The 21,721-nt window shown below is 45.8% G+C and overlaps 1 protein-coding gene and 1 long non-coding RNA gene across 18 annotated transcripts in view; one reads left to right on the forward strand and one right to left on the reverse strand.

The window, feature by feature from the left end:
• Positions 1-21,721, forward strand: part of DENND2B (DENN domain containing 2B) — a 340,796-nt gene that overhangs the window by 133,490 nt on the left and 185,585 nt on the right. For 6 of the 16 annotated variants that reach the window (XM_025189962.3, XM_025189961.3, XM_075927974.2 and 3 more), the window contains one exon: positions 12,947-13,011. The exons of the other annotated variants lie outside the window; for them this stretch is intronic. In XM_025189962.3, coding sequence (XP_025045747.3) covers positions 12,995-13,011 — 17 coding nt within the window. In that variant the 5' untranslated portion in view covers positions 12,947-12,994. The remainder of the gene's footprint in view (positions 1-12,946; positions 13,012-21,721) is intronic. 16 annotated transcript variants of the gene reach the window in all.
• LOC142829215 (uncharacterized) lies at positions 1,919-8,275 on the reverse strand. Of its 2 annotated transcripts, XR_012903635.1 has the most exons (3): positions 8,144-8,275; positions 3,640-3,719; positions 1,919-2,102 (listed from the first exon to the last, which is right to left on the reverse strand). It is a non-coding gene; the product is annotated as an uncharacterized LOC142829215 (long non-coding RNA). The 2 variants fall into 2 exon arrangements; XR_012903634.1 differs by lacking the exon at positions 1,919-2,102 and having other exon boundaries at positions 3,497-3,719.

Raw genomic sequence — 21,721 nt, forward strand, 5'->3', positions numbered from 1 at the left:
AAGCCGCGACCCGGAGCGCAGCCCTGCTGCCCCTAGGGTTGCCAGGTGTCTGGTATTGTCCTGGACAGTCTGGTATTTTCGCCTCCTGTCCGGTAAAAAAATTCAGAAAATACTGGACACCTGGTCCTGACTCCCAGTTTCCTTTAATAGCAGGAAGCCAGTTTCAAAGTTATTTATTTTGCAGAGCTCAGCCAGCTGTGCAGGATGTTAGCAGGGACCATGGAGCTTGCTGCACCATTGCTGCATGTATGGTAGGAGCTATGTGCTCTTGCCACTCCTTTGGGTTGTTAGCCAGAGTGGAATATTGTCCTGTCAAAAGAGCATCTTGGAGATGGGATCGATTTTTTTGTCTAGTGTGGCTATACAAGACACGTGGTACAGCCTGTCACTGCCCAAAAAGTTTCTAATTTACCCCACATACTAACCTTCTGTGTGGATGCGGCTACAGTGCATTAACTGTTTGTGTTGATCTAGCCCTCTTGGAACTTATAAAGCACAGCAGCAAGGTCTGCATGGGTGGTACATGGCAGGCTACTACAGAGTCGGGTCGCACTCCAGCCTGCCATGAACTAATTATTCACATAGACAAATCCTTAGGATCAACTTGACAGTGGTGCAAGACAAATCCCATAAATAGAGCCCTGTGCAGATACAAAATCTATAGCCACAAAAATGATTGCAGATGTGGAAACCCGCAGATATAAAGTAGATATCTGCAGGGCTCTTCCCATAAACACGCTGACATTTGGAACGCATCTGCCCCAGCCAGAATTGCTTATAAGCCCTCGGACTTCTGGGTTCAGCAGTGGATCTATGGCTGGCAGGCTCCCTGACACAGCCCAGGATCCTGTCAGCCCTTGGAGCTACTGCCTCTAACCAGGACTCCTGGGGATGGCAGACTCCCTGCTGCAGATCCCAGCAGCCCCAAAAGTCTCAGCTCCACCTGATGCCACTGAAACAGTGGAGCCGGTCAGTCTCCAGAGTCCTGTCTTGTAGTGCAGGGAGATGCAAGCCCCAAGCTCTGTAAGGCTTTCTGAAACACTAGCAGTCTGGCAGACACATGCACACTCAACTAGAAGGTGTAATTCCAGCGCGCCTGGACACACATGCTTTGGCTTTGGTAGAGGTAGCATGCCAGAAATAGAAGGGACAGCTCCGGCAGCATGGGTTGTGGGACGGGCAAGATGGTATTCAAAAATCTGTCCCGTCCCGGCCTGGCCTGCTAACTGTGTCACCAAAGTGGTGCCTCTGTGGTTAGCACACAAGCGCTATCTGAGAGAAAGCATGTGTGGACACTGACGCTGGAAACAGCATTTGCAGCTTGATGTACCTGGGTTCGGGGGAGAATTTTAGCACATTGGTGGGCTACCAGAGAGCAACACTTCTTAACAAATCCAGGCTTTGCCAGAGCGCTTCTGAACACGTCTGTAAGCAACATCCTCCCCCAGGATTAGAGGCCTGGCATGCAGCAATGGGGAGGATGCTGTTTACCAGTCACCTACCAGGAGATCCACACTGATTACAGTTACTATGGGGCAGGCAGCCATTTCTTTTCTCTTGCTCTCAGGGGGTATGTCTACACTACCCTCCTCGTTCGAACTAGGAGGGTAATGTAGGCATACCGCACTTGCAAATGAAGCCTGGGATTTGAATTTACCGTGGAACGAGGTGTACCGGTAGTTCGGAATAGGAAGCCTAGTCCGAACTACCTAGTTCGAGCCCCGGGGTTCGAACCAGCGGGGTTTAAAAAATGGCGGCTCCCCGCTTATCCAAATGAAGCCCGGGAAATTCAAATCCCGGGCTTCATTTGCAAGTGCGGTATGCCTACATTACCCTCCTAGTTCGAACTAGGAGGGTAGTGTAGACATACCCAGAGTCTTTTGTGCAGCAGCATGTTCACAGCCTATTGCTTCAGCTGTAATGTGGGATCATCTTTAATTGCTGAATTGAACCCTGGATATTTTTTGAAAAGATACTGTATTGGGGACTAAATGTAATTCCCCCTCCTTGTTTTTCCAGTCCAGGGCCTTTTTCAACAAAAATGCAATATGAATTATACACTTAAGGCTCCAGCTTCAGTGACACCATTCCTGTCAGATTTCCTGAAAGGAAAGGAAAATGACAAATTAACCCTTAGTGTAACAGTCTAATATTGATGGAAGTATATCAGAAAATGTTTGGCCCATAGCATTGAAAGTAAGTGGTAAGAACATAAAAACAGAAGAATGACAAAACTGGGTCTGACCAAAGGTCCATCTAGCCCAGGGTATGTCTAGACTACAGGCTTACGTCGACATAAGTTTTGTCGACAGAATCTGTCAACAAAACTTATGTCGACATAGAGCATCTAGACTACATCCAGTTCTGTCGACAAAGCAAGCCGCTTTGTCGACATAACAGTGTGGACGCAAAGGACCGTGTAGATGCAATAATGCCTTCTATCGACAGAACTCTGTTGACAAAAGGCGTTATTCCTCGTAGAATGAGGTTTACATACGTCGACATAACTCAAAGGCAGTGTGGACACAGGTATAGTTTTGTCGACAAAAGTCCACTTTTGTCTACAAAACCCTGTAGTCTAGACACACCCCCAGTGTCCTGTCTGCTGACAGTGGCCAGTGTCAGGTACCAAAGGGAGTAAACAGAACAGGGAATCAAGTGATCACCCATCTCCAGCCTCTGACAAACAGAGGCTAGGGACACCATTCCTACCCATACTTGTTAATAGCCATTGATGGACCTAATCTCCATTAATTTATCTAGTTTTTTAACCCTGTTAAAGGCCTAGTCTGCACAACATCTTCTGGCAAGGAGTTCCACAGGTTGACTGTGCATTGTGTGAAGAAAAACTTCCTTTTGTTTGTTTTAAACCTGCTACCTATTAATTTCACTTGGTGACCACTAGTTCTTACGTTATGGGAATAAGTAAATAACTTTTCCTTATTCATTTTTTCCACACCAGTCATGATTTCATAGACTTCCTCTTCCTCCCTATCTGAAGGCTGGGAAAAACTCCAGTAAGCTGCTTAGAGTTTAAATTCCTCAGGGCAGGCACCAGCATTTTGTTTTGTGTATGTACAGCACCTAGCATGGTAGGATGCTGCTCCATGTCTGCAGCTCATAGGTGCTATCACAATATAAACAGTAATAATTAAATCATGGCTTCAGTGTATTGCAAACAGCAAGCTTTATAACAGCTTTATTTATTCTTGCCTTTGTTTTTGTTTCCCCTTTCTGTTCTTTTCCTTTTCTTTCCTTTTCTTTTTTTTTCTCCTGTAAGCCAACATCTCCTATTGTACAGCATACAAGGCCCAGTTACCTACGCTTACATGTGAGTTAGACCGTGGTGCTGCTCCTTAGCATGGTGTCGTAGCCAAGTTTTCTGACTGCTTGGAGAATACAAATCTGTGTTATTACAACACAACCATGCTAGCTGTGGCAGAGAAATGGGTCCTGGCACAACTCACTCTTGGAATAATTTTCTACACATATGAAATCCTTGTTTGTTCTTTATTAAAAAAAACTTCCTTCTTCTCTTTCTTCAACACATACAGGTGCATAGTGATGAGCGTGGTATACAAGGTCTGAAAGATAACATGCTTCTGTTCCAACTCACGCTCCCAATTCCCTAGGCATTACCTTCATTGTTCTTTCTCCCCCTGAACTCCGTTTTTCTCCATCCTTGCCTTTCTCATTTGTCACTCCACTCCTGCCACCATCTAGATCAGGGTGGACAATAATTTTTGGTGAAGGGCCTCTCCAAGATTTTGGTAAGTAGTCAAGGGCCATACTTTTCTGTGGAGGGGACGTGAGGTCTAGGCTGGGGGTTGGGTGCAGAAGGGCGCACGGGGTAGGGATTGGGGTGCAGGAGATGGTGTGAGGTCTGCGAGGGAGTTTGGTTGAAGGAGGGGTTGTGACCTGGGTCAGGGAAATGGGAGTGCAGGGCCTGGGAGGGTGCTTGGGTGCAGGAGAGGATTCTGGCTCGGGGGAGGAATGTAGAATGGGATACAGGGTCTGGGAGGGAGTTATGACCTGGGGCAAGGGGGTGTAGAGGGTTTGGATGGTGATCTGGGGGAGGGAGTTGGGGTGCAGGAGGGATTGGGGTGCCGGAGGCAGGCTCTGGCTGGGAGGCATTTACTGAAGTATCTCCCAGCCAGCAGCACCCCAAGGCAGGTTGGGCTGCCTGCCTGCTGCAGCCCCAGCCTGTTTTAAAATACAGGCTGCTACCTCCATGTGGCTCTCAGCTTGGGGTGGGGGAAGAGACTTGCCATGCCCCCCCCCCCCTCTTTTCCCCAGGCCAATCTCTCAACTCCGACTGGCTGGCTGTTTCCAACCAATCAGAGTTGAGAGATTGGCTGAGGTCAGTTTTTATTAACCGGTTGTTTCTGCCAGTAGGAGCTGAGGATTGGGCTGGGGGCAGGGAGAGCACAGGAAGCTTCCCCCCTCCCTGCAGAGCAGAGAAACATAAGGGCTGCACTTTAAACCACAGCTGCTCTGTGCCTGAGGGTCCGGGGAGGGTTGTCCACAGGTCGGATCTGGTGGCTTGGCGAGCCCTGGTCTACATGGAAGGAAGAGGAAGGGCTGCCACTGATTGGTAGCTGTGTGTGTGTGGGGCGGGGGAGATGTAGTACTCGGGGCTGCCAGTCCAGTGATGGTTCTCTTCTCTCTGCATCTGTGAAGGTTTTGCTGCATGAGTCTGAGGGTACGTCTACACAGCAACATCATTTTGAAATAACTTAGTCCATGTCTACACAGCTGGCAGTTATTTTGAAATAGTGTCCAAATACTGTAAGCTGGAGGACTTCTTATCCAACTCCTTGTAGCCCACACCCCCTACAGAGGCAGGTTGATCCACTTCCCCACCCCGTGAGTTATAGCACCCCCGTCTGGGGTAAGTATGGCCCAATGACCAAGTCTTTAGTGCCCCCTGTTCGGGGTAACTATGGCGCAGTGGCCAAGTCTCTGTTGTCCCGTCGGGTAAATATGGCCCAGCGGCCAAGTCTATAGCTCGTACAAATCACTCCCCCCTCTCTGTGGCGAGGCTGGGGTGGGGTAAGGGGGCCCGGGCCCGGGCCCTCCCTCTCCTCTGGACCCCAGCCCAGGGCCCTATTGGTGGCAGGCAGTTCCCACCACTGGCTCGGCGGGGAGTCTTCCCTGAAGCACACTGAGTCTGCTGGGGTGTCTTCTGCCCCGGGCTACTTCCTGCCTCTGTCTGCTGGCTGGCGTTATCCCCATCTGGGTTGGCATGAGTCTGAGGGTGTGTTGGCGGGTGTGGCATCTGTGGCTGGTGCGGCGGCGGGTGCGGTGCCTCAAGCTGGTGTGGTGGCTGCAGTGGCTCAGGCGGAGGCAGCGGTGGTAGCTCCAGCTGACACAGGCAGGGTAGTTGCTTCTCTGCTCTGGCAGCAGTTCCTTCCCCTTCCCTGGTCAGCCCCAACTGAGCTGCTCTTTCGGCCTTTAAATGGCCTCTGAAGTTGGAGCATGCCCAGCAGGGCTGCGGGCGAGGGGCCTTCTCAGCCCAGTAAGCCTGGTTAACCCCTCCACGGCCAGTGTGGGGTTGGTACATCCCGTCACACTCCTGTAACCCTCTTTGCACGAGGAGTAAGGGAAGTCGGAGGATGAGTGCTCTATTTCCAAATAAGCACTGTGTAGATCCTCCCTATTTCAAAATAAGCTATTCTGAAATAAGCTATGCAATTGACATAGATCAGTTTGTGTAGCTTATTTCGAATTAAGCCCTGCAGTTTAGACGCAACCTGAGAGACAAGCTAGTGGAAAGAGTCCAGTATTGCTAATTTATCCCTGAAATTACATGTTCAGATATTAGCTTTAAAGGCTGGATTAAATGCCTCACTAACACACAGCATTCCCTGTTGTTTAATTCAGCCAACTACAGTAGCTGTTCCTAAGTCCAGCACATGTCTTTGATTTTATCCAGGCCTTTTTTATGGGGGAAAGACTGTTTTCTGCTTTCAGAACAGGTCAGTGTGAATATGGTATGCCAGAGCTGAGGTGGGAAAACCTGTAGATTAGTGTGCGTGCCGGGCCTGGACCACCCTCAGTTAGACACACCATACATGCTAGTAAAACACTTAAAACCCTCAAAAGCTTAAATCTATGTTAAAAATATGAAAGTATATGGCAACTTAGATGAACACAATGCACCATTTGTTAAAGCAACATCATTAATCATCTTGTGTAGTTTTAATGTGGGTGGCTCTTTGTTTTATTTATTTTAAACAGTCTACCATGTTTTTCTCAAATTTGGCAAGAAAGGAGAGCCAAGCTGGCTTCTCTGTGATCGCAAAGGATAAACTGAGATCATAAAAAGAGAGAGCAAAATTTTTAAAAAAGCATCACCCATGCTGCAGATAATAGCACAAAACAAACTTCCCATCATATCCTTTACATCTGCTTGTCAAGCAGCAGCTGCACAGAACCCTGGAATTCCTAGTTTTTCAATACCAATTGAAAACATTGGCCCTGGCTCTGAGGTGACCAGCCATGGATTAACCCAAGAGCATTACGTGGTGTAGGTTTCCCAGTGGGAGACAGGTTCTCTGTTCCAGAAGCCTCAGTCCCTCATTTGCTCTTATTTATTCATGTCTCAATCCAACGTAAGATCATCCAAATCAATGGAGTTAATCCTGATGGTTATCATTGTAAGTGAGCAACATTTGCCTCCTGAGACCTTCCCTGGATTTAGGGCACAATTAAAAATGAGTTGTTCTCATCTGAGCCTCCATTTGTGCACTTTTTAATTAGTAGTATCATAGTGTCTGGGAGTCCAGCTCAAGATCGCCCTGCCTTCCCCATTGTGCTTGGTATTGTATGACCAGAGATTAAGTGATTTGCCCAAGGTCTCACAGGAAGTCTGTGGCTGAGGTGGAAATTGAACCCAGATTTCCTGACTTCTAATCCAGCGCTTTGCCTACAAAATCATTCTTTCATCATATGTCATACAGCCATTGTGCACATCATAAAACTGCCACTCCTTTTACAGTTTCTACCCAGGAGATGTCCTGGACAGAAGTTTCATTGGGTCTGACACGCTGGAAGTGAGGTAACTGGCAACCCTGGAGAGAGGTGCTTGCCCAGCACCTGGCTCCACTGCTGATTACAACTTACACTGAGCACACCTAGAATTTCTCTAAGGAACAAGCCTAGAGCTCTCTGTCCACTGTCCTGCTCCTACTCCTGCACATCCCACATGGTCCCGAGCAATCCTGAGTGCTCTCCTGCTGTCCCTGCACCCAGCCCTGCGCTCTTCCCCCTGTATCCGGCTCCCAATGTACTGTCTTCTGTTGTGCCCTATCCAGTCCTGCACTCTCCCTCCCCCCCCCCACCACAGTGCCTTACACCAGGGGTAGGTAGTAGTTTTTGGTGGGGGGCCATTCCCAAGATTTTGGAAAGTTGTCAAGGGGCTGCACTTTTCTGTAGAGGAGACGTGGGGTGTAGGGTGGAGGTTGGGTGCAGAAGGGCGCATAGAGCAAGGGACTGGGGTGCAAGAGATGGTGTGAGGTCTGAGAGGGAGTTTGGGTGAAGGAGGGGTTGTGACCTAGGTCAGGGGATTGGGGTGTAGGGTAGGGATGTTAAATTTAGATTAATCAAATAGTCGATAAGGGCGCCTCCGACTTTGAAGTGTAGCAACAGCCCCAGGGCTACACTTCAAAGGTGAAAGCGCTGCAGGGAGCACAGGGCCAGAGTGGGATCAAGCAATTCCCCTGCTGGCCCCATATTTCCCTCGGTGTTTCAAAGTGGCAGCACCACATGGAGCCCAGGGTCTCAACCCGGGTTCCACATGGCACTTCCGCTTTGAAGCACCCTCTCATCTTCCCCGCCTGCCTCTTTCTGATAGAGGCAGCAAAAGGTAGGGGGGAAGTAACTAGTTGATTAGTGTGTCGATTATCGGATAAGCATTTGCTTACTGGATTACCGACTAGTTGTTCACATCCCTAGTGCAGGGTCAGTGAGGGAGTGTGGGTGCAGGAGAGGATTCTGTACTGGGGGAGGGCGTACAGGGTCTGGGAGGGAATTGTGACCTGTGTGGGGGGTGCAGAGGGTTTCAATGGTGACCTGGGGGAAGGAGTTGGGGTGCCGGAGGGACTGGTGTGCCAGAGGTAGTCTCTGGCTGGGAGGTGCTTACCTAAGCCAGCAGTCCTGCAGCACCCCCAAGGCAGGCTGAGCTCCCTGCCTGCTGCAGCCCCAGATCACTTTAAACTGCAGGCTACTCCCTCCACCTGGGTCTCAGCTCCAAGAAGGGAAAGAGGCTTGTGCCCTCTTCCCCAGGACAATCTCTCTGCTCCTATTGGTTGGTTGTTTCCAGCCAATAGGAGCTGAGAGATTGGCTGGGGTCAATTCCTATTGGTTGGTTGTTTCCAAGATCACAAGATCCCTCCCCCTCCCTGCAGAGCAGAGAGCCACAAAGACTGGGCTTTAAACTGCATCATCTGGGTGTCTGAGGGTCAAGGCAGGGTGCTCCACAGGCTGGATGCGATGGCTTGGAGGCCAGATGTCGCCCCTGGGCTGTATTTTGCCCTGCCCAGCCCTGCTCCACACCCACCTTTGTGGTCTCTCTGCCGCACACTCAGCTCCAAGTTCTTCTTCCTATGTCATAGAATCATAGGCATGAAAGGAACCTTGCGAGATCATCAGGACCAAACACCCTTTAGTGCAGTGGTTCTCAAACTCTTTGGCCCGTGGCCCACCCCGCTCAATACAGACCTATCTACAGGCCCCCAGACAACCATCCATTGTGACAAAATGGGTGTAGGAGGCAGTGGGGATACTGGCCTGCAGGTTGGGTGCAGCAGCGGGCTGAGGGTAGGGGTGTCAGGGAGAGGGAGGGAGGGTGCAGGAGCGGGGTGGGAAGTCTGGGCAGGAGGGAGGATGCAAGGAGCAGAGTGGGGCTGTGCAATCTCAATTAGGGGGTGTATGAGGATGATGGGAGTACACAGTCTGGGCATAGGGAGGAGGAGGAGTGCTTACCTGATGCTGTGCTGCCTTCTCCCTGGCACCGCCCCCTGCTGCTCCCACTGGCCATGATTCTAGCCAGTGGGAGCAGTGAGAAAAGCCACTAAGAGAGTGGTTTCCTGCGCTGCCATGTCCCCAGCCAGGGGGAGGGAGAGCAGCAGTGCATGGAGCTTCCTACCCCCTAAGGCCGACTCTGTCCCGTGAGACTCGCCCCTTCCTGCAGTGGGAAGCCAACACTGGAACTCCAACCTCATGGGGAAGTGGGGTGGCGGGGAGGGAGGCAGAGGGTTGGCGCGCCAGCATGGACTCCCTGAAACAGGGTGGAAGGGGAGCCCTGAGTCCGCAAGCCACTGATCTAGACCATCCCTGAGGGTATGTCTACACTACCACCCTAGTTCGAACTAGGGTGGTTAATGTAGGCATTCGAAGTTGCAAATGAAGCCCGGGATTTAAACATCCTGGGCTTCATTTGCATCTTGCCGTGCGTCGCCATTTTTAAATTCCCGTTAGTGCGGACTCCGTGCCCGCGGCTACACGCGGCACGGAATAGGTAGTTCGAATTAGGCTTTCTAATTCGAACTACCGTTACTCCTCGTGGAACGAGGTGTACCGGTAGTTCGAATTAGAAAACCTAATTCGAACTACCTACTCAGTGCCGCGTGTAGCCGCGGGCACGGAGTCCGCACTAAGGGGGATTTAAAAATGGCGGCGCCCGGCAAGATGCAAATGAAGCCCAGGATATTTAAATCCTGGGCTTCTTTTGCAACTTCGAATGCCTACATTAACCACCCTAGTTCGAACTAGGGTGGTAGTGTAGACATACCCTGAGAGGCCTTTGGCTAGCCTGCCCCTTACTGTGCATTCCAATTTCTCTGGCCCACACCCCAAGCTCTTACCCAGGGAGTTGATCAGGCTGAAGAGCAGCATCCCCAGCCTTTTCAAAGCAAGGGTGTCCTAGATTGCAGGCTGTAGGTAGGGTTACAAATGCAGTGAGAACATCTTCAGAAGCTTCATTCTGAAATACCAAGACCCTCCACTTAGCTTTGTTCCCTTTGTGTGTGCTCTGTAGCATATGCTCCTCCACAGCTCCTGAAGCAGCAGCATAGGATGAAGGATGAAGTGTGCTTTGAATTGTAAAGTGCATGTTTTTAAGAGTTACTGAAACCCCATGAAAAACCTTGAGAGAGAAAAAAAGTCTGTTTTGAAACAAGTCATTTTATGTACCATTTTTGTCCATTTCTCCCCTTTGTTCTTTATCACAAAGGAAATTTGCACAGAAAAAGGATCTGCGTTTCATAAAAGCTCATCTGCCCCTATTACTCGTTTCCCTACTGAAGTCATAATCCTCTATTTGTGACATCACAGACAGTTGGCTATTGTGCAAATTATTTTGCTGTTACATCCAGAGGATTATGATTTCAATGGGGGAATGAGCAATCAGAGCAGATGAGCTTTTAGAAAACAAAGCTCATGTTTTAATGCAAATATCCTTGGGGAAAAGACAGGACAAAGGAAGAAAAGTAGAATATGTGATATGCTAGTGATACACACTGGTTCAGAGTTTTCATTGAGGCACCAGTTCCTCTTTGAAGCACTTCTACCACTATTCTTTGAAGCAATAACTTTTCATTTATAAGTGTTGCAAAGACCCGACATATGCATGTTTCTAACTACTGAGTGCCAGTATAGTTCTTTTTTCATGTGATGAGTTCTGATTGAAGATTTTCTGTCATTTTTGTATGGGAGATATATTCAGCTTGGACTCAATTAAAGTTCACAATATATCATGAAGCATATCGAGAAGGATTATAAGATTGTAAATTTACACTCAAATATGGTCCAGATCTGAAAATCTGGCCTCAGCTGTGGATGCTGAGCCTTTCTGAAAGTTCTGGCTGTGAGGGTTCTGGTTTATCCCAGGCACTCTGTAAGGAACTGAAATCTGTTCCAGTATGGGGTGATTGTTTTTTATTTTCCCTGCTCTAAATATGCGAGTTTAAAAGTCACTCATACAGAGGAAATTCCACACTTCTCCAGCTCTGAGATGCCCAGTTTAGATCTGTGTAGTCCTAGAGGACTGTCAGGGAATAGTTGAGAAAAGGAATGCAGCCTCTCTCCTTGCCGCTCATCACAGCTATGTAGCTCAGTTTGCTTGGAGCTTCTTCAGTGGTTTCCTGCAAGCATCCAAGTGCTCGTCACATTATTTTCATTACTAAACAGTGACATATTTCTGGGTAGTGACTAATGTTCCAGGAAAAAGGCAGTTGTGGAGAAACAAGGTGATGCAAGTGGGTTACACTAGCATGTTCTGTGAATTGTCACAGTAGGTATTCCTGGTGAGAGGAAGGCCCCCAAGTGCTTTAAACCTACTCAGCTGTGCTGGGTGCTCTAGATTAGAAGATGGACTAGCTAAAGCTCCATCTCTTTCCTCATCCACTTTGGAAAAGCTGGTGGCTGCTGTGGAGCTAGCTGTCCCAAAGCCAATGCTTAGAGAGGTGCCAGGATCACATTGGACCCAGACTTTGCACTGGGACATGGGGGGGGCACTGTTTGTGCCCCCTTTTCTTTATCTTTGAGCACCTGTGCAAGTATGAGAATATGGGTGAGCATTTGTTGCTTTAAACCAAGTATTCCCTGGCAGGCAAATTGCCTAGTGCTATAGAACCTAAACTACAGATATAAAATTCTGCCTAACTATAATCAAGAAGGAAAATGTACTTTATGGTGTTCTGCAGATGATCCACCTTGGGCCCAGTCCTGTGTGCAGTCTTCTGACTTCCCTCAGACGGAGCGTACACGATGGTTGGAGCTTCCCGCCTGATGATTGGCCTTTCAGAAATCCTGGCAGCTCTCTCCTATGATGGCCCAGGGAGTCCATTGTTTGGCCCATGTATCAATTTTGGCCTTGTTGGAATCTAAAGGTCTGACCCTGTAAACCCTTAAGTCTTGTCCAGTCTTGCCATTATCTTGAAAACGCTGGAAGCCCAGAAAACAAGACAGATTTGGCAAGAAAGCTGTCATGTGACTTACAAGATGTTATGAGTATTTATTTCTCTCATGGATTTCTGTACCTACCAAACAATAAAACTTCATGGATAAGGTAGGGATGTTATATCGGTTAATTGAATAGTCGAGTAACCTCATGAATTCTTAGCGGTTACTCGACTATTCTATAGTCCCTGGGCAGCCCCTGTCCGGGGGGAAAGGTCTGAGCTCCTGGACCCAGCACGAGCCAGAACTGAGCTGAGCTGCCTGCCCACCTGGCTCCTAATACTTTAAATGCAGAATCACAGTGGGGGTAGGTCCAGGACCCAGTGTAAGTCGGGACTGAACTGGGCCGCTGGCCAGCCTGCTAAAAAATTTACTGGCAAGGGTTTGGGTGGGGGTGGGGATGCGTGTATTATAGCAGTGTTTCTCAACCAGTGGTACGAGTACAGTTAGGGATACTTGAGAGAAGTCTGGGGGAGAAAACTGAATTTTTGTCTGTTTTACTGAGCTTTATTATTTTTGTATTTTTTACACCCCAAAATTTCATCACACACCCAGCTACAATTTAAGTTGTTTAAACAAATGTGCTGCAATGGTAGAAAAAAATTGTGTGTCTGAAAACTGTAGGTACTGGGGGTACTTATAATTTTTTAAAGGGGTACTTTATTAAAAAAAGGTTTCTGAAACACTGGACTATGGCATTAACCTATCAGCTTTTGCTTATCGGTTAATCGACTATACTATTACATCCCTAGGATAGGGAAGCTAGTCTGAAAAGTCAAAATGAGTGTCTCTTCTGATCATTTTCTCTCTCCTTCTAGCTTCGTGCCTTTGTATTGAACTGCAGTAAGGAAACAAACTTGCCTCTTTTAAATCTTGACATGATCTTTGACATGTGCTTCTCTTCACACGTTTTTAGTGAGCAAACACAAGTTATTTTTCCCTTGCCATGATTTTGGATGTTCCTTTTCTTATGTTTGGATTTCAGCACTTCTTCTGGCCCCATGCAAGAAGAGCCACACAGGAAGCTGCTTTGATGTCAAAATCCTCAAGGTAGGATCAGCCTAGAAGTCCCAGCTAAAACACAGAATACCTGGGAGCAATGCCCTATAAAATGGTATCTATACAGATGCACACTAGACACTAAAATTTTTAAACATTTGACTGATTTTTACATGGGTGGATGTTCCTTTTTTTAACCAAATAGGGCATTGTGGCTGTTGGGAGAACATAATAGTCTATTTTACTGGAACGGAATAGGCAAACTGCCACCAAAGCCAAGCTGTTACTGAAGAGAGTTTAGCAGTGCAGCTGTTATTGAAGTGCAGGCAAGCTATCCTTAAACAAATCAATTAGAAAAAATGTTCTCGCTGTAGAACTAACCCCTAGATGCCTATAGAACCGGAACAACTCCTGCTACCTGAATAAATAATCAGTCCACAATTTCACCATATTATTATTATTATTTATTTTATTTATTATTATTTATTATTAGTTATTTGTTTCCAGTGATACAGTCACTATACTATGGTGTAGGGACCATTTTTCAAAACATACAACAGGATTGGTGGCTTGCTTCCCATTAAATCTCTAATTCTCGAAAATAGTTCCTGATATTCCTTTAGGAGGGGGCCTGTTCCTTCAGATCTGCTGCAATAAAATTTCATCATACTGTTTTGATCAACAGAGCTTGTAAGAGGAAAATAATTTGCCTTGACTGGGGCTTTAGAAACATATGCAAGCCTTTGGTCTCAAACACTCAGCTGTTCCCTGGTACATCAGTGATTCATATTTAGTACATAGCAGCATTCATATCTAAGCAGCTCAGAACTGTTCATGAATGTTAATTAATATTTGCAACAACTAAGACAGGACTCACTTTGCCCACAATAAACTGAGATACAGTTTGAAAGGCCTTGTTCAGAATTACGCAGCAAGACTTACATGCTAGAACATGACAATGTTCTGAGTTAGAGGGTTAGGATCTTGGAGATGTTAAAAAGCTCTGGCTTTGTGAGTTCAGAGCTCTTTGGTAAATAATAGAGTCGGGACTCTTCATAAGCAGACAGATAAACAATTCTAATATATCTGACTTCCAGAGAGATGGCTTTGAAGGATTGCAACATACTTCAAGGACATTTAATTGGAATTGTACAGTTACTGGAATATATGCTTTAGAAATGAGGGCAGTCTTAGACAAACAGGATTCACCATGCTCAAAAAAGAACCATATGGTTAGGGAGGATTTTTTGAGTAGGCTATAAAATGAAAACATGTAAGTCTGCTAAGTGAGGTGGGTGGGGTGAAGGGCCATCTTCTGCTTTTATTTATGCCAATAAGTTGATGTTAGAAAAATTCAGCTTCACTACCCGGTTGTTCAATGATCATCATCTGGAGTCTCCATTGGGATTGGATGTCTTTCTGAAAGTATCTCTCCACTCCAATCTGGGAATGTGATTTCTAGCTCAAGAAGACCTAGAACAGGGGTGGCCAACTCGCAGCTCCCGAGCTGCCTTCACCCTTGAAAGTGCGACTTGCAAAGCTTCCTCATTGCTCGCAAAGCCACCCTATGCACCCCTACAATTGGCCCCTGGCTCAGGCCCCCTGTGCTCACCTGGTGCAAGTGGCTGACGGGAGCCTGATGTGGCCAAAAAGCCTGCTTACAGTTTTTTAAAGGGGCAGTGTCCTTTTTGTGGTTTTTAGAGGGGCAGGGTTTTTTTTCCCCCCTCAACAACTTTGGTGTGGCTCTCCGCCGCTGTTTTGGCTCTCTTCGTTTAATAGGTTAGCCACCCCTGACCTAGAATGTAGTGGTGGCAGCAGGAGTGCCTAGCTCTCCCCGCCGTACATATCTGGCATTTCTGATGGGCATACAATAAGAGTGTTTAGCCCTTCTTGCAGCTTGTGCTGCATTGGGTGTCATCTATTTGTAGTGTGCTAGCTTGACGAGAACTAGTGCTAGTAGAGTATTCAGTTTACACAACAGGAAAGAATAAATTTCTGAAGTGTAGGAACTGCAGAGTAAATTCTAAGGTATGTGATTGTAGTGCCCTCCTGATCTTAGAACTTCTTTTCTCCGCTGGTTTGAAATGGTATTTCTCCATTCACATCATGTATTTACTCAAGCTGAGGATCTGGCCCTCCACATCAATGTAACTTGCAGTTATTAGTATAAATGAGAATGAAATTTGCTGGAAAGACTTGTGTTGAAATGAATGAAATATGATTCCAAATCCATAGGGCACACCAGGAGATTCAGAGACATTGATGTTATAAGAAGAGCCTTGTTTTTTACTGCAGTCAACTATGACACAGTCCTTCACAGGTATTTGTCTAACCCAAGAAATAAGATTAAGACAAGGGATATACAGGTGGTCCCCAATTTATGAACGCATCGATGTATGACCATCCGCACTTACAACCAGCCTCCCATGCAGCCAGTCCCCGATTTACGAACGGCGATCCACGCTTACGAACAGCACGGTCCCATTTAAATGAATGGGGTCTGACTTACAAACAGATCAAGTTACTACCAAGTGTTTGGTACATAATTCATTCTTAAGTTGGGGACTATCTGTAATCTTTCATGCTTTAGGCCAGTGATCGCCAATCTTTTTATACCCAAGATCACTTTTTAAATGTCAGGGCAAGCCAAGATCTACTCCCCATCTCTTCCTCAAGACCCCACCCTTTCCTTAAGGCCCCGCCCTCTCCATTCCCCTCCTCTCCATCACTTGGTGTCCCCAGCCCTTACTCACTCTCACTGGGTTGAGACAGGAGGGGCAGGCTCTGGGGTGGGAATGAGGGATTTGGGTGTGGGAAGGGGTGAGAGGTGCAAGCTCTGGGAGAGAATTTGGGTGCAGCAGGAAGGTGGAGAAGGTGATGCTGGCTCAGGGAGGAGGCTCCAAGAGAGTGTTGGGTCAAGTGGAGGGTTGAGGTGCTAAGCAAGTCACAGGCTTGTGGATGTGAGGGTGCAGGAGTTTGGGTTGGGGTATATGAGGGACTCAGGGCACAGTGTGTGGGTGGTGCAGGAGTGTTGTGGCAGAAGACTGAGGATACAGGGGTGCAGGAGTTTGGGGATGTGAGAGACTCAGGACAGGGAGTTCTGGTGTATGATAGACCCCAAACCTCAGCCGAAGGGGAGTGCAGGAGTGTTATGATGCTGCGGCCAGATGGGGTTTGGTCCCAATTGGGGGCTGGTTGGCCAGGCTTCATTTTTAAAGAAAATATTATGTCAAACACAAAATGTTTCAGCGTTGTCTTTATTTATGAGAGGGGAGGGGAACCTGTTTTGGGTCAGGGGCCACTGACCCACAGAGAAGTCAGTTGTGGCCACACAAGTGAGATGCAAAAAAACAACCCCTCCAAAAAACCCCAAGCCTCACTGATGTGGCCCCAACTGAGACACCTCCTTCCCCTGGCACTCCAGCCCCAGGCCAGATTAACTCTTCTGCAGTTGCAGGTTTAGTTGATTTTGTGGGTCCCTCTACATTCTGAGGTGGGGCCAAAAATGAGAGATCCAGTGTGCAGGACAGGGCTGCCAGTGTGTGGGATGGGGATGGAGGTACAGAATCTGGGTGGAAAATAGGGTACAGGAACAAGCTGGGGGTAAGTGTCTGGCCAGGAGTGAGGGGGCAGGAGCAGGGTTTTGGTGGATGTCTGTCCAGGGGCAGGGGACAGGGACAGCTTGGCTGGTACCTGGGGAACCTGCAGCTGTGCGCCAGATCCGGGTCTTAGGAAGAAACGTGGGCTGCTCTTCCCCTCCCCCAAACAGCCAAGTCAGTCGCACAGACAAGGACTTCCTTCCCCCTGCTGCCTTCCTGCATAGGGGGCCACAGGAAGCCGGTGCTACCAGCTTCTCATCCACTGTTATCCCTTGTCTCTAATTCAATCAGCCCCTGAAACTAAGCATTCCCAATTCACACTTTTCAAACTTTCCAACTGCTGCTCTTTTCAAACCGCCAAACACACAAACAAATATTCACAGACAGACAAACACTTTGATACTTACCTCACCAGCTCACAACACAGCTCCAAAAGCAATTAGTGCAACATCAGAATTACAAGAGTAAAAATATTAGCTAGCAGTGCCTGTGCAACACACACTCTTCTATGTGCACCTAAGGAACTGGATGGAGTCTAACTCTGAGTTTTAACTTATTTCTTAAATAGCTAGATCTACTTTACTAGATGGAAAAAGGACTTTACATATACTTCTCAATTAGGGCTGTGAAGTGATTTAAAATTAATTGTGATTAATCCTATGATTAAAAAATGTAATTGCAATAATCACAAGATTAATTGCATGTGCTGCCCCTTTGAAATGCTGCAGCGGCGTTTCAAAGGGGCAGTGCTGTGGAGGCTGGGGATCAGCTGGAGTCCTCAGTTGACCCCAGGCGCACTGCAGCTGCTTCTTTGAAACGCAACGGCAGTGTTTCCAAGGTGCAGCACTGCGGGAGCTCAGGATCAGCTGGAATCCCCAGCTGACCCTGGGCTCCGTTCAGCACTGCCCCGTTGAATCACTGGAACCGCACTTCTAAGGGGCAGCGCAGCATTAACGCCTGTGATTAACGCATTGCTTTTTTTAACGCATTAACCCTGATTTGCACTAATCACAGGCATTAATGCAGATAAATTGACAGCCCTATTGTTAATTTTTTGAACCACAAATGTGAAGCTGTTAGTAAAAACTGTATCTGTAATATGAATATTGGGTACAAACTTCACCATTTGGAATTCACAGATATCCAGGAGAAATAAATATTCATAACATCCACTAGATAACATGGCCGCTTCCTCGCCAAGTCTGTCTTGCTTTCTGGGCTTCTGGCATCAGATGGATGAATGAGGGCTGACAAGCTTCCTTTATGCATAAACACGTTGATTAAATTGGTGTGTATTTGTAGAAATCTGTGTTAACCAGGCTGTGTTGTACCATTCTGAAAATGGATTCTTCACTGCTGTATTCGTAATTGTCCAGTAGAAGAACAGCCTCATGGGATACAGTCGGTTTTCCTCTGCATACTTCTCCTGAGAGCCATTATGGTTACATCCTCCTATCAGAGCCTCACCTACTTGGAAGTTAATGACATGTGCTTCTGGCCCAAATTCTCATTAATAATTAATATTGTGTATTGAAAAAATTATCCCCCCAGTCTTCTATTTATAAACATTTGTTGGTGTTTATTGCAACAAAATGTGATGGCAGATATACCTTTGACTGTCCTAGCATTATTTATATTACTTTAATACAGAGACTACAGATGGGCTTCACTAGGCAGATTCCTTTAGGTATTTCTACTTCTAGTAGGTCTTGCCTATTTTTTGCCATTGTTTGGGTCTTCTTGTTGCTCCCAGAGGCACTGAGCGAGAGGCAGTCTGTCATCCAGCAAAGCACTTGAGCATGTACTTCCATTTCACTGATGTCAATGGCTGTCAAAAATATGTTTAAAGTTAAGCATATGCTTAAATGCTTTGCTAAATTGCAGCTGATACTTATTGGGACAGGGATTGCTTTACAAAGGAAACCAGATGCCTTTGGCTATATTTCTCCTTAGTTTCACTGCAACAGAGTTACACCACAGATGGACTTCTCTCATTAAGTTAAAGAGTGCACTGAATATCTGAAATGCCCTGTCCTGATGGTATTCTACTAATGACCTCAGCGTGTGTAAGTTAGTGTTAGCTGGTTTTATGGTGTCATTCCAGGACTATCCATTTAGTTTGGCTGTGTTTTTCAAAATGGGGATAGTTTCAAGGCAAGTTAAGGAGGAGAAAAATCTGTAAATTTTTCATAATAAAATCCAAAGTCAGACAAATGGGGGTTTGCTACAAACTCAGAGTTTTAGGCAGAAGCTCCCGGAGGGTCAGGCATTTTTCACTGCCTCTGGATTGTTTTGGAGAGGCTGAGCCAATTGATGACTTTAGGTGGAAGCCAAAGAGAAATCTGCTGTTTCAGCTGAGTTTTCCTATTGGTTTTAGGATATGTCTTAACTTGTGCAATGACAAAACAGTAAAAGATGCATGTGATAATCCCTGTTTAGCCCCCAAACCACTGAATTCAGGGAAGCTCTTCATCCCAAAATAAATAATAAATAATAATAAATGATTAAATAAATAAATAAGAAATGAATACAGCCGTGCAAACTATTCACGAGGAAATGTAAAACTGCTGGAAATCTTGCATTGTATTTTGAACTTAAAACTTTGCCTCTAAATTTTCAATATTTTGTGAATTTCTCAAAAACTGCATCCTTTTCTACTGAAAATAAGCCATCTCTAGACAAAAAAGTTAGTTCAGAGAGCTTCTGATAGCTTTGAAATACAGCTTAAGTTAACACATTTTTTATGAGAAACATTGATATGAAGTTTCATAGGGCTGCAAAGATGCTCCAAACAACAATACTTTTCATTGTGTGTGTGTGAGACTGGTGTATCTTTCCTAAGTATTACGATACTCTGTAGCAACTTTATAAATGATTTGCATCCCAGGTTTGTTGAAATTGGTTCAGGCCATCTTAGTTTGTAATAGAAAAGTACATTTTGAACTTTTGACTGTAGCACAGGTGTAGAAAAGATCATCATTTGAGATTATGCTGCATTTATTTCATTTATTTTCATCACCTTGTATTAGCAATTCAGACAGTCTATCCCGGTAAAAGAACTCGTGAATGTACTATTAAGCTGTTGGTTCACTGTGGAATTTGCAATCCTCGAAAGCTTTGCTAACTTCAGAGTTTTTATTTGTTTTCCCAAAGAAGCCCAATTGTTCCCAGGCATTTCACTGCAGCTCTTCTAGCTGGAAAGTATAATAAAAATGTTAGTGGAATTTGGGGAGCTTTAGTGCAAAAAAAAAAAGATAGATCAGTGACTGGAAAAAACCTTAATCTGATCTGGGAAAGCTGTTATGCACAAGACAATCAAAAAACTCTTGGAATCTGTAGTTAGTGCAGTTAATTCTACAATTTGAGCTACATACCTCAGGAATTTTCTGTGATCTTATTTGCAGTAGAATTGTGTGGAATAAAACAGTTTAGAAAATGTCCTCTTCGCAGGGATGAGTATGATTGCACAAGGCTTTATGTGTTGTCAGCACCCAGCTCATTTTTCAGCATCATGTTACAGGTAGCTTTTCAAGCAGCCTTGATTTATTATGGGTTTAGGTAAACAGCGTGTCTTGTAATATTTTTTTATTTTTACATTAACTATGCTATTAATGGGCTCCATAATCAGCAATTCTGGTCAGGCCTTAAGTAGTCCCTGGGTGGCAACTCAGCGACACAAGCTCCAAATGCATACGAAACTGAGAGTTCAAAAGCCATTGAGACCTAGTGTTTGGGAGTGCCCAGCATCCGAAATAAAATACCACTTACTGTTTACTGTACTGTACCTCTGTTTTGTCTTGAGGGATGCTGCAGATTAATTTAAAATTTTGTTGTGTATCATTTAAAGGTAGGGTTCCCCATTTGGCACATTATTTCTGAAACAGCTAAGGCCAGATCTATACTAGAGGGCAAAGTTGAACTAAGGCACATAAATCCAGCTATGTGACTAGTGTAGCTGGAGTCGACATACTTTAGTCCAAGTTACTGCAGCATCCCCACTGCGGAGGGCAGGGGGAGGTTAATGGAAAAAACTTCCCTGTCGACTTCCCTTACTCCTTGAAACCTGGTGGAGCACAGCAGTTGAAAGGAGCAAAATCAATGGTCAATAGAGTGCATCCTTATTAGACCCATTAAATTGACCTCTGGGAGATCAATCTCCACAGCAGCGATCTCCCAGTAAGTGTAGACGAAGTCAAAGAAATGCCACTAAAGCAACTGTAAATAGAGCACTGCTATATACTAATGACGTAGGACTAGTGCAGCCAGTCTACAGAGCCAGGTATCTAGGTTGAAGAGGTGTGTGATGGAGAAGTTCACCAGTCACATGTCTTGAATTAGAATTAGACCCATTTACTTAGGGGTTATATTCTGCCCTTGATCTCTGCACCAAATTCCCATTGATGTCACTGTGATATGGGCGGTATCAATACCTCAGCAACAGGATTTTTCTTAGCCAGTATGTGGTGATGTTGCTCTTGGGAGCATGACTGCCTGGACATTTCAGCTTTTCCTGGGCATTCCCTCCTCATATACTTGTGGGACATGCAGAACGATAGAGTTACTAGTCACCACCTCGCCCTTGCTTATCACAGAGGGTTTTTTCTAGAATTTGTCTTTTGCTCAGCAATTCCTGCTTTACACATCTAAGCCCCTTTGCAATTGAGAAGCAAGTTGATTTCTGTCTGTTGGTCTATCTATTAATCTAATCTAATCTAATCTAATCTAATCTAATCTAATCTAATCTAATCTAATCTAATCTAATCTAATCTAATCATTTTTTCTTGTCTATCTGTTTCATGGGACTACCTTAGCAAGGTCATCTTCACATAGATATTGCTACAGGATTCTGTTTATTCTTTGTACATCCTGGTCATAAAACAGAACAATCAAAATGTGTCTATTTTAACAGTTTTTGGATGCTCTATTACAACAGGCTGTCCATAAGGAATCTATAATCTCAGGAATGTTCAGATTGGAAATTCTAGAATAATAATTGGATATGTATATTTTTCATTGTGATTCAAATGTAATTTCTGGCTTTTGGTTTGTTCCCAGATCCCATCTCCCAGAACTCTAGGAAATAACTAGAAGTTATTACCACCTTTCTTCAGAGCAGGAAGGCAGAATCAGTTTTATTGCCTTTTAGTATCTCAAGGCAGCTT

This window comes from Pelodiscus sinensis, chromosome 5 (genome assembly GCF_052426305.1).
Source record: "Pelodiscus sinensis isolate ZL-2025 chromosome 5, ASM5242630v1, whole genome shotgun sequence".
NCBI lineage: Eukaryota > Metazoa > Chordata > Testudines > Trionychidae > Pelodiscus > Pelodiscus sinensis.